General features: G+C 43.3%; 1 protein-coding gene across 2 annotated transcripts; it reads left to right on the top strand.

Moving 5' to 3' along the window:
• Positions 1–23: 23 nt before the first annotated feature.
• LOC121648650 (outer dense fiber protein 2-like) lies at positions 24–12,847 on the top strand. Of its 2 annotated transcripts, XM_041998899.1 has the most exons (18): positions 215–279; positions 375–450; positions 546–659; positions 1,558–1,697; positions 1,995–2,124; positions 2,217–2,348; positions 3,109–3,183; positions 3,252–3,323; positions 3,452–3,568; positions 4,184–4,372; positions 4,732–4,841; positions 6,266–6,401; positions 6,527–6,637; positions 6,793–7,056; positions 8,908–9,008; positions 11,961–12,123; positions 12,229–12,354; positions 12,590–12,847. In XM_041998899.1, exons 2-18 carry the CDS (start codon positions 439–441, stop codon positions 12,734–12,736), a joined length of 2,139 nt encoding a protein of 712 aa, XP_041854833.1. In that variant the 5' UTR covers positions 215–279; positions 375–438; the 3' UTR covers positions 12,737–12,847. The 2 variants fall into 2 exon arrangements, with proteins under 2 accessions (XP_041854832.1, XP_041854833.1); XM_041998898.1 differs by lacking the exon at positions 375–450 and having other exon boundaries at positions 24–279.
• Positions 12,848–12,852: the final 5 nt, after the last annotated feature.

The following is a 12,852-nucleotide window of genomic DNA, read 5'->3' as shown; positions in this document are numbered from 1 at the left end:
CAAAGAACTCGTTTTTCGAGCTAAACAACCGTCCTGTTCCACAGACAAAAGTCGAGATTTGTCTTGGGGACACATCGTGTGGCACTGCAAAAATGACCCAAATCCTTTTCGTATTTGCTTGGCTAGGTTTTAACTGAGCCGTAACATGCTTTAAACGCTGCTGTTAGATCTCAGAAAAGAATAATGAAAACTCGGGATTCGCCACCCGTTCACGTTCACGTACCGGAGACAACACCTGTACATGTTCATATGAGGAGGAGTCCTAGCAAACCTCCGCAGGTAAATGCCCTTTAAAAAAATTCTGTGTTTTGGTGTTACTTTTGAAAGCAGATAAATTGTTATCAGAATCTAAATAAACATAATCCCCACTACAGTGTCGTTTCCAGTAATACCAAACTGCATTAACTTGGAGGGATTGGTTTATCATAATTTACTTTCATGCCTTTTAAGGTACTTTTTTGTGGATAAATATATGAAAATATCAGAAGGCAAAAGCTGCAAAAGAAAGCCTAAAAGTTATACATGAGGATTTGTTTTCGATTTAGAATCAGGCGAAAGATGATGCAAGAAGAGATGGAGGGAGGCCAAAGTCCCGGACGCCTTGGATTCCTCCGGGAAGACTGTCCTGCAGAAGAGACGTGGGCTCCTACACACCTCAGGTCTCCTTGTATTGCTTTATGTCTTACTGTCATGCATAGTTAAAGAAAGTATGTCTCTAAAACTGCAAGACAGCTTTATATATTCGAGCAAATATTGCAGTGACTCAGTTGGAATATAAGATATGCAGCATGTATATTAGGCAGCAATACATACATTAAATATTTAACTTTTATTCCAGAAATCAGACACAGTGCATTTCTTTGCGCATATTCCTTGAACATATGTTCCGTTTTTACTTTGTTTCAGATCATTTTATGTACATCTTCATATTAATTCAATGTTGTATACCAATACTAAGGTTAAGTTTATTTGCAAGTAGTGCCAGAGAGATAGCACTTGTGTTGAAGACGCTGCAGAACCCAGTCTGACTCCAGATGAAGGTTTGTTTAGGCTATAATCCGATTCCAGGGGCAGTTTTATTGATGTGAGCGTTAGGTTAGACCAGGGCTACTTGATTCGGTCATACGAGGGCCACAATCCAGCAGGTTTTCAATGAATTCCTTCTTCAACACACCTGGATCAAATGGGTCAGTTTAGCTCTGCTCAATGACTAGTTAATTTGAGTCAAGTGTGTTGGGGCAGGGATACATTGAAAACCAGCCAGATTGCAGCTCTCATAGGACCAAATTGAGAAGCCCTGGTTTAGACTATTTTTGAACTGTTTACATGCATCCACTGTCCATGTTCCCAAAACTCTTGGTTGGCTGGCAAAAGAAAAAAAGTAAAATGCACTTGGAGACGAATGAGAAGTAAACAGATTCTACAGACTCTCTGGCGTTCTGTGGAACCAGATCTCCTGCTGCAGCATAATAAAGATGCAAAAGGCAGCTGGAGCTTTGTGTATTTATTTCTCACCAATTGCTAAATGAAGAATTCTCACAACAATGTTTTTTTTAGACAAGCAGAGTGATGCATCAGTCAGACCGAAGGAGCAGACATCAGAGAGATGCAGAGGAGCAGGAGGAAGAGCTGGCTGGAGTATCTCAGAACCTCAGTATCCTGCTAAGAGAGCAAGAAAACCTCCGTCGCTCAAAGATGTAAGAGCTTCTTCTACAGAGAGATAAAAACCTACCAGATTCCCACCGTAGTAAAATACACTGATGCTCTTTAAGTCCTAAACAGCAGCTTTTATTCACTTAAAAACTCGTCTCTGTTCCCGAATTTTATATACTTCAAAGTTTTTGTCTCAGAATTTTGCTTTGAATATGTTAAGGGCCATCATCATCACTATTGAGATACTAACCCTTCTGTGCAGTCTTAAAAAATATGTCCCCCTTTTAAAGACTGAATGCAAATGTTAATTTTCTAGTTGAATTATTTTTCTGTATTTATAGATTGGATGCTCGAGACCAACACAGAGATACAGACGTGCTCCTGAGGGCGCTAGTAGAAGCAGAAATAGATGGCGTAGCTGTATCTAATCAGCTGACAGCCCTGAAGGAAGCAATCGACAGCCTCTCTAAAGTAAATTTTGCTTTAAATGATCAATTTATAGGATGATAAATAGACAGTGAAGATGACTAAGTGGAGAACATGATCGTGTTTTTATTTTCCAGGGTAAACGGACGTCGAGCTTGCACGCAGCCTCGCTGGGACGACAGCAGGAGCTGCTGATGGAGAAGATTGAGATGTTTGTCAACTCAAATCACAGCCTGCGAGACCTCCTCAGAGAGTGGAGTGAGCTGGAGGTAGAGGAGAGCAGAACACCAGCCGGAGAAACGTCAACATGCAGTTATTCACCGCTAAAATCAGCTGTCTTAATATGAGTTTTACAAAAACACTTCAACTGAGAAGATAACCTATAATTAAGCAAAATAATCTGCTAGTGCAGTAAAATAATTACACTTGGTATAATTTTCTGAAACATGAAGACATGTTAAAAACATCTTAAAATAAGTTCATTTCAAGTCCGTCATTAAGTGAAAATCCCTCAAAACTAACCCATCAATGCTTCTTTCACACACTTTCTCACTCTGAGAGAAAAAATCTCAAAAAGATTTTGATTTTTAAATAATAATAAGTCAATTTTACTTAATAAAGACTTGAAATGAGTGTTTTTCCACTTTTTCTCATCTGTCTAAAGTCTAGATATTTTCATCATTTCTTACCAAGTGTTTGTTCTTTCCTCATATTAATACAGCTCCTTTTTATGCCGTGTGTGAATGGGTACAGGGAGGTCTAAAAGAAGGTTTTACAGCTAAAATTAGGTGTGAAAGATACAAAGTTATCTCAAACAGATGGTCAGTAAGATGATTTAATTCTATAGCCATGTAATAAACTTATTTTAGTAACTAAGTAAGAAACAAAAGACATGGTAATAACCTCACACATTCTGCTGCGGCCAAATAAATCATCTCAAAACAAGATCAGAAAGACTTTTTGGCTGAATTTGAGATCATAAGACTTGTTTTTTTTACTGGTTCACTTTGACTGTTGTGATATCCACAGAGAGAATTGCTGGTGTCCTTGGGACAGAAAGAGGCCTTCAGAAAGAGACTGGCTGACAGTGAAGCAGAAAACATTGTGAGTTATTACCATTGGCAGTCATCATGAGGTCATTCAGTGGTAAAATCGTTCTTCCTCTCTAACAGAGGCTTTTGGCCAAACTCGCCAACAAAGAGAAGGAGGTCTCTGAGCTTGCTGTGCATCTGGACTTTGAAAAGGTTTGTAATTTACCGTTTGATTGGAGCTACTTGTTTCAACAACTTGTTCATCAGCTTCATATACTCATAAAGAGACTGATAACTCCGAGGCAGCCACGTGAGATCCTTTCTTTTCTCTGTCATGGCAGGACAACATTAAGACAACCGAGGAGCTTTCCCAAATCCTGGAGTCCACCTGCAGCCACCTGAAGTCCCAGCTGAACCACAAGGAGGTGGAAAAGGCTCAGCTGGCTGCTCAGATTCAGGTCTGTCAACACAAATACCAGAAACAAAAAACATGAGCTTTGCTAGATTCAGCTGTATTGTTAGTAACAATCCACACAACAACAACGTTGCATAAATGGAGAGGTGAAGAAGCCTCTGACTGAAGAAGCCTTGTTTAGTTACTGTTATAGAGGATGTGCTTTACATTTAGCAGCCTGTGCAACATTCTTCTTCAGCTCCAGAGACTCCAGGTCAGTCCCCAGCACAGAACCTGCCTGTTTTATCATCTTCTGGTTTGTTGAGTGTCTGGTTCTGATGCTGCTGCTCCAAAATGTGGCTGCAAAGCAGACCGAGTTCCTCTTCCCAGACTCCAGGAGCTCACAGTGTTGCATCAGTTAACACAGGTTCAGCCAATCCTCATGAATTTTGGACTTTCTTGCAATTTTGTCCAATCACAGCAGCTTTAATTTAACTTTGACAAATCTCATGACAGAATCGGGCGTATGATCCCAGACTGGGAGATTCCAGTCTTACAGCAGCTCGTTTACATGTACAGATTCAGTAAAGCTGATTCTGATTGTTAGACTGGTGAAAAGTGAGCAGCATGAAGGAGCTTTGGTAGCCTGACTGACTGCTTCTCTCCATGTGTGAGGTAGAGCATGCAGCAGAGCCACAAGCAGAAGCAGGAGGAGCTCCAGGTTCTGCAGGAGGAGCTGCAGAATCTGAGGCAGCAAAGGAAGGACGAGGAGGCGAGACAGGACCAGGAGACTCTGTCTCTGCTCACAAACCGGGCCGAGCAAGCCGAGGAGTCCGCCAGGCAACTCTCCCAGAAACTTCAGGAGAAGGTCAGCATTCTGAGACGGTTCAGCTTAAAGTCTGAGCACACAGCAAGGGCCTGCTGGCTGAACCATGCATTTAAAAGTGGAAGAGAATCTGTAGAAATAAACTTGTAGTTCAGTGTTTATCCTGCATACAAACAAGTACCACTTGTGGCCGTGTCTTGTCTTATCATCCTGCTCTTCCCTCTGTGGGCACATCAGGACTCCCACAACACTGCCTGTCTGGTTGTTTTCTGGGTCTTCTTTAGCTTCTGCTTGTTGACATGTTTATAAGAAGTAACCAACACACAGACAAACGGGTGTTTCTCAAAATGGCATGGCTGAAATATAATGGAAAATACTACAATGCATGTTTTATCTTGAAGGAATCCAAGCTGTGTCAAGCTTTGTCCACATCCAGTGACTGGTGTCTCCGCCATTCCAAGGAAGCAGCTGCTAAAGGTCAGCTGGAGGAGGAGATCTCTGCTCTCAGACTGTAAGTGCATTTAGTTCAGAGTCTTACTTTAAAAACAACAAAAAAACAAACATGAACCTTTTTTTTCCAGAATTTTACTCTTGCACTGCGACAAATCAAATCAAATTACAATGTTTTTGTGTTTTTTGATAAACCACTGAATGAATGTTCAACATTGATTTAAATCCATCATTTAATGAATTAAGTCAAAACCAAAGCAGCTAATTATCGGCCACTTTATTAGGTCCACATGTTCAACTCCCTCAACACAAGTATGTAACCAGCCAATCACAGACGTGGTGAAGACGACTTGCTGAAGTTCAAGCTGAGCATCAGAATGAGGAAGAAGGAGGATTTAAGTTACTTTGATCATGGTTGTTGGACTGAGTATTTACTGGGATTTTCACACACAACCATCTCCAGGGTTTCCAGAGATGGTCTGAAGAAGAGAAAATATCCAGAGCAGCAGGTGTCTGGACCAGGATGTCTGGCTGATGTCAGAGGTCAGAGGAGAATGGACAGACTGGGTGGAGATGATAGAAAGACAACAGGAAGTCCAATCAGCACTGGTTCCTACCAAGATCTGCAGAACAGCATCTCTGAACATGTCCATCCTTGAAGCAGATGGGCTCCAGCAGCAGAAGACACACCGGGTGCCTCCTGCCAGCTAAGAACAGGAAACTGAGGCTACAATTCACACACACTCACCAACACTGGACAATAGAAGATGGAGAAACGTTGCTGGTCTGATGAGTCTCCATTTCAGCTCCACATTCAGATGCTCGGCTCAGAATCTGCTGGAAACATCATGAAAACATGGATCCATCCTGCCTTGGATCAGCGCTTCAGGCTGCTGCTGGTGTAATGGTGGGGGAGATTTTCTTGTCCCACTTTGGGCCCCTTAGTACCAACGTGGCCTGGTTTAACCAGCACAGCCTACCTGAGTATTGTTGCTGACCATGTCCATCCCTTTATGACCACAGTGGAGCATCTTCTGATGCTACTTCCAGCAGGATAATGCACCATGTCACAAAGCTCAGATCATCTCCACCTGCTTTCTAGAACATGACGATGAGTTCACTGGACTCCAACGACCTCCACAGCCACCAGATCTCAGTCCAGTAGAGCAGCTTTGGGATGTGGTGGAACGGGAGATTCTCATCATGGATGCAGCCGACAAACCTGCAGCAGCTGTGTGATGCTGTCATGTTAATATGGAGAAAACCTCTGAGGAAGGTTTCCACCTCCTGGTTCCACCTATCACACCGGGAATAAAGAGGAGGTCTGACCTGGTACTATTAGGCGGGTCTGTAATGTCACTGTGTTGTTGATGGAAGGAAATCAGATGTTAGATGTTGGTGGAAAAACAATTTGGTCTTTAAAGTGTCTTGAGTAATAAATTCAGGATTTCGAACGTCAACCTAACGCACAAGTTTCTGTTACAGTCAGGTGACCGAACTGAACTCACAGCTTCAGTCCATGAGGGAGAAGAGTCGGGTGGAGAGGGAGGAGCTCAGAAACCAGCTTCACCAACTCAGCGCTGAGAACGCCTCCACCAAGCTGGATAACCAAAGACTCCAGGTACCTCCAGAAAAACAAAATGTGATTTTAATCATCGCGTTGTGCATGTTTGGAAAATAAATACTCATTTAGAGCTCCTTGTTTCCAATTTATTTTTATGTCATTTACTCGTACAATGTGTTTAGAGTGAGCTGACGTCATCTGAGGAGAAGTTCAGAGGACTTCACTCTGAAGCTCGTCAGCTGAAATCCTTGATCAGAAAGTATGAAAACCTGGTGGAGAAAAACAAGAAGAAGGTAAAGTCCAACTTAAAACCTGAATGAGACGTGGGGTCTTTTTTCATGCCGAAGTTCTGGATAACACACACACACACATAACTGCTTCCTCGACTGGAAGATGTGTGAAAACATCTCAACATGAGAACAAACTGAAGTTGGAGGTTTCATTGCAGGTCCATCAGGCTCGTCTGGAAGCGGAGGAATACTGCCTGAAGCTGGAAGTTTTCCAGAAGGAGGCAGAGGAGGTGAAGGTGAGCCTGGAGAGGGAGAAGGAGGAAGTGAGGCGGGAGCTGCTGGGTCGGCTCAGAGAGCTGGAGACGCTGCCGAACAGACTGAGGAGGACGGAGCAGCAGCTCCGAGATGTCCAGCAGGAAGCCGACACCCACGAAAGGAGGAACATGGAGAATAGCGCCGCTTTGTCCGAAGTCAGACACAAGGTGCATCAGAAACTCAAACTCTCAGGTTTAGGTTTAGAGGTGAAGTGCTTGACAAATAAATGCACTTAATCTAGTTTATGTGTCCTCCAACAAGCTCATGGGTGCTGCGTACTGATTATGTCTGCCACACGGCACTTTGAATGCTGGTGTCTGTGCTAAGCTGCAAGTGAATTTTCTTATGTCAATAAAGTTTTCTGAATCTGAGCTTTCGACAACAACGAGGCATACCGTGCTCAGTGCTCTGAAAAATGCTCAGTGTCCAACACTACCACCAGATGGCAGCAAAAAAGAATAAAGCAGAAAAACCAGAGGATGATTGATATGTAAAAAAAACAAAACAAAGGAAATGTGTGATTTAGTTTCCTTTACCACTTTGTTCTCGATGTGGCCGATTTTTTCTGCCTTCTTTCTTGTCCAAAGAAGTGGTAAAGTAACCCTAGGAATGAGTAAAGTAATCCTAGGAATGAGTAAAGTAACCCTAGGAATGAGAAAAGTAATCCTAGGAATGAGTAAAGTAACCCTAGGAATGAGTAAAGTAACCCTAGGAATGAGAAAAGTAATCCTAGGAATGAGTAAAGTAACCCTAGGAATGAGAAAAGTAATCCTAGGAATGAGTAAAGTAACCCTAGGAATGAGAAAAGTAATCCTAGGACTGAGTAAAGTAGTACTAGGAATGAGTAAAGTAATATCTGGTGAGATCAGTAGAAGGTAAAAGTGAACCTGAGCAGGTTTCCAGGTGTTTAATTGAGGTGTTACGCAGGTAAATATCTCAGGAAGCCATTGGCCGATGATGATGCTGATGATGATGCTGATGATACTGATGATGATGATGATGATGGACGCCTCTATCAATGGTCAGAGTCAGGAGGATCCAGGGATAGCCCCACATTCACCTTAGAAACACCATGAGGACCCAGAAAGAAGTGAAGCCCAAGATATGATAGGAAGAGCATCCTTCACTATAAACCTCCTTCATCTCCATGGAAACCAGCAGGACCTTCATGGTTCATTTCAAACAAAGGCAGAGTTGTAGGAGAAACATAAGCAGAGTTTTTAGAGCTGGAATCAAACTTTTCACCAGAAAACATCAACAGTAAGACCTGGTTTCTGGTTCTGGCTGCTAGCTCCAGAGTTTCTGTCCCACCGTCATGAGACGGATGTCTCTGGAACCAGCAGAGTCTCTGCTGTCACCTGTCTCCTTGTTTGTGTGGAGAAATGAGCAGAAGCTCTAAAGTGGACAGAGCTGTTCTCATGGTTTTCTTATTCCCATAAAACTGCTTGGAGTTTGAACTGTGTTTGGTTTGGATGCCAGTGCTTGGTCGAGTCTTTTAGCTGAGTTTCTCCCATCGTGTTGCTATGCTACCTGTTAGCATCGCTGCTTCCTGGTGTCTGCAAACATTCAACCACCTCACCATCAAACACAATAAAATCTCAACCATGAAATCATTCAGGCCAGTGAAATCATCAGCCCACCCCAAACACCTCTGTCTGAGCTGTCTGTGACCAGGAAAGCCGCCCTGATCACAGAGGACCCCCCACCAGCTTTACACCTCCTTTCAGTTGCTTCCTTCAGGCAGACGTTACAAAGTCCCACTGACCTGAGATATGTCTACAAATGAATCTTTCATTCCCTCTGGCATAGCTGTTCTGAACAATATCAAATAGGCATCTGTTGCTCTTTCTTCATTTCTCTTTGTAAATTTGAATGTTTTGTTAAAATGTTTTGAACTTGAACCCTTGAGCAAGTCCATTAACTTGACAGATGTTTGGAGGAATGCCTCTGCATGCTGTCAGCAGCAGTAAAGCAGGATCAGTTCTTTTATTTCTGACACTGATGTTGTTCCTCTTCAGGTGGAACAACAAGGAACTCAGCTGGAAATGCTGCAGCAGAGGAACCTTCTGCTGCAGGAGGAAAACAACGTCCTCAAAGAGAAAATTCACAGCTTAGAAAGGTAAAAAACTAGTTTTTACTACTCTAATAACTTTCTATGGCTCCACACTTGCAACAGACGTGGCAGAAGGACTGTCTCTGTGTTCATACATTCATCTGTCCACTGGTTTCTAATCTGCTTTATCTCAACGCCTGGAGATGATCTTCAGTCAAGTCAGGAGTAAAGAAGCTGTGCTAAATAGAAAACATGTTAGCTTGATTTTTACCGTACCGAAAGTAAAACCTGATGAAGTCCAGGCTTTTTAATGCACCTTTTAAGTAGCCTTGGAAAAGAAAATGATACTTTCCACCACAGACTTGTAGAAAAATGAAGCGTCTTAGTGCAGACACCAGCTTCCTGTAGAAGGAGTCTGCTCTGCCCCTTTTTCTGGATGCCAGTCTGTGGTTCAGCTGAGCTAACAGGGATATACACTGCTCAAAAAAGTAAAGGAAACATTTAACCAACACAAGTCAATCACACTTCTGACAAATCAAACTGTCCACTTAGGAAGCAACACTGATTGACAATCAGTTCCACATGCTGTTGTGCAAATGGAAAAGACAACAGGTGGAAATTATCGGCAATTAGCAAGACACCCCATTAAAGGAGGTTTCTGCAGGTGGTGACCACAGACCACTTCTCAGTTCCTGCTTTCTGGCTGCAGCATGACCTCCAGCAGGCCACAGATGTGCATGTGTCTGCTCAAACGGTCAGAAACAGACTCCATGAGGGAGGTATGAGGGCCCAACGTCCACAGGTGGGGGTTGTGTTTACAGCCCAACACCGTGCAGGACGTTTGGCATTTACCAGAGAAAAACACCAAAACTGGCCACTGGCGCCCTGTGTTCTTCACAGATGAAAGCAGGTTCACATGGAGCACATATGACAGACGTGACAGAGTCTGGAGACGCCGTGTAGACCGTTCTGCTGCCTGCAACGTCCTCCAGCATGACCGGTTTGGCAGTGGGTCAGTAATGGTGGGGGGTGGCATTTCTTTTGGGGGCCGCACAGCCCTCCATGTGCTCGCCAGAGGTAGCCTGACTGCCATTAGGTACTGAGATGAGATCCTCAGACCCCTTGTGAGACCATATGCTGGTGCGGTTGGTCCTGGGTTCCTCCATGCAAGACCATGCTAGACCTCATGTGGCTGGAGTGTGTCAGCAGTTCCTGCAAGACGAAGCATCGATGCTATGGACTGGCCGCCTGTTCCCCAGACCTGAATCCATGTCTCCATCCACCAACGCCACGTTGCACCACAGACTGTCCATGAGTTGGCTGATGCTTTAGTCCAGGTCCAGGAAGAGAGCCCTCAGGAGACCATCCGCCACCTCATCAGGAGCATGGCCAGGTGTTGTAGGGAGGTCCTACAGGCACGTGGAGGCCACACACACTACTGAACCTCATTTTGACTTGTTTTAAGGACATTACATCAAAGTTGGATCAGCCTGTAGTTGTTTTTCCACTTTAATTTGCAGTGTGACTCCGAATCCAGACCTCCATGGGTTAATAAATTTGATTTTCATTGTTAATTTTTGTGTGATTTTGTTGTCAGCACATTCTACTATGTAAAGAACAAAGTGTTTAATAAGAATATTTCATTCATTCAGATCTAGGATGTGTTATTTTAGTGTTCCTTTATTTTTTTGAGCAGTATTTTCCTCCACCACCTTCCCCTCTTCTTCCAGGATGTAAATAGTGCTTTATTTACTCCTGCTTCACGCCTAAAATCCAGTCATCTCTTTTGTTTGGTTTATGTTCAAGGTGAGGTGACAGTTTCTGTACCTTCCAACAAACCAAACCAGCTTCCTGCTAAGAGGCGACATTTCATATCAAAAGAGTCAAAATTCACATCTGAACAGACCTGAATGTAAAATGCAGCTCGATTAGCTGGCAGAGGAATCCATCTGCATCTATCTCCAGGCTGCACAGCGTTTCCCACGGACCAGGCAGGAATCTGTGGCGCTCCCCTGGCGTCGGTCAGGGAATCGCATGTCACGGTGTTGCGGTGATCAGTGGAAGGCGTGTGCAGCGGACCACGTTAAAACACACTTTCTGAGCTGCCATGATAACTTCTCTGTTGTTCTTCAGAGTCAGCTGCTGATGGTGCACAGTAGCTCCGTGTGAGCACCCTCAGTTTCGTTTTACCCTCACACAATAAAGACTATCTAAGGCTATCTTATCCTAATTCTTTAAAGTACATTTTTAAGAGATGGTTAATCACAGCTTTCAAATGAATTAATCATGATTAATCACTATTTGTGACTGACTGAAATTTGCCCGTTTTTAATGTGTTGTATTAACAGAGCCGATGCTACAAATATTTACTGTTAACTGACCTTCTCTTGGGTAAACATCAGATGTCCAAAGGTCAGTAAATGCAGCATGTAATGTACTTCTATATGTTGTTCTAGATCATGATTCAGATCTTAAGGCAGAATTCATACAGCATCAGCTCGCTGACCACAGACTCTGAAGAACAAGAGGTAACCATGGTGATAATTTCTGTCCTAAAAGCAGCAGATGTGACGACTGAAGCTAAACAGCCGAAATTGATGAAGAAACTGATAAAACTGATGATCTGGATAAAAACAGCTTTTTCCTTTTATCATTGAAGTGTGAGTGTGTGTGCAGCAGTGATAAAAGTCCTACAGCAGCATCACCCAAAGTAAAACCTGCTGGTAAAGCACATCACTGGCTGCTTGTTGGTTTGTTTTTTTTACATTAGATGATCGCTTTAGTTGTAAAGATTTATGGTCTAATTTGTGGCAGGCGTTTCCTGGTGAGTGCGCCCCCCGGTCCCCCAGGAAGGGGACTAGAGTTGGATCACAAACGCAGTTAATTACATAAATTAGTTACCGCCATTAACGCTTTGTTTTTGTTTTAAAATCGAGTTGGGGGCGGAGTCTGTGGTGCTCCACACCGGTGTGTGTGTGGGAAACCCTGCTGTAGCTGATTTGAATTTTGTTTTTGTAGGAAGCTCGAGGACACAAACACGGAAAACAAAGAGATGTCCCGTGATCTCACCTTAAAGGAAGGCAGTGTCCGCAGCCTACAGCAGCAGCTGGAGGAGAAGTCTCGAGAGTGCAGCGTCTTGTCCAGACAGCTGCAGCAAACTCTGGATGATGCGCAGAGACAGGTCTGAAACTACATAGCCACAACTACCAGCTTTAAAACTTCACAGAGTCTGAAACTCTGTTAAGATGCATCTGAATTGAAAAGCTTGTAAATAACTTTCCTACAGGTTGATGACAGCATGCAGAGAGTCTTGGCCAAAGAGCGAGTGTCCCAGTCCAAAGCGCTGGACCTGCAGAGTCAGCTGAGTCAGGCCAAAACAGAGCTGAGCCAACTACAACGAAACAAAGAAGAGGTAGAACTCTCATCAAGCTGCTTTCTGTCATGAGAAGTCTGTGTTTGTTAGACACGGACTACAGAAGCAGCGTGAATTCACATGAAATCCTCCGTGCTTCAGCCCTGCTTCTATTTTTCATTATCTCATCAATTTAGAAAAAACTTTTTTTTTAAGTGAATGCAATACATCTCTGTTAAATCCTTAACAACAAAGTGGTTATAGATGCCAAAAACAGTATGTTTTCCTTTTCTAGATGGAGCGGCGTTTCCAGAGTCAGCTGCAGAACATGAAGGAGAGGCTGGAGCAGTCGGACTCTACAAACCGCAGTCTGCAGAACTACGTCCACTTTCTCAAAACATCATACGGAAATGTGTTTGGTGACTCTTTACTTGCAAGCTGACTGGCGTTTACCATCATTAAAGCTCTGTGGCAGACTCAGATCACATTGTATGCTTTACATTTATTCATTATGCTGTCTATAGAGTAAATAAAACAGAATTCTCAAATGATAGTATT

Source organism: Melanotaenia boesemani, chromosome 11 (assembly GCF_017639745.1).
Source record: "Melanotaenia boesemani isolate fMelBoe1 chromosome 11, fMelBoe1.pri, whole genome shotgun sequence".
Taxonomy (NCBI): Eukaryota; Metazoa; Chordata; class Actinopteri; order Atheriniformes; family Melanotaeniidae; genus Melanotaenia; species Melanotaenia boesemani.
Note: the sequence above shows the minus strand (reverse complement) of the source record. Positions and strands in the feature narration are given on the sequence as shown.

Bases quoted from the DNA above. Each gene is read 5' to 3' on its own strand.
- LOC121648650 (XM_041998898.1), top strand. From the start codon at position 184: ATGAAAACTCGGGATTCGCCACCCGTTCACGTTCACGTACCGGAGACA. The intron at 4,373-4,731 runs GTCAGCATTCTG...TTTATCTTGAAG, and splicing joins CCCAGAAACTTCAGGAGAAG to GAATCCAAGCTGTGTCAAGC. The intron at 12,355-12,589 runs GTAGAACTCTCA...TTCCTTTTCTAG, and splicing joins TACAACGAAACAAAGAAGAG to ATGGAGCGGCGTTTCCAGAG.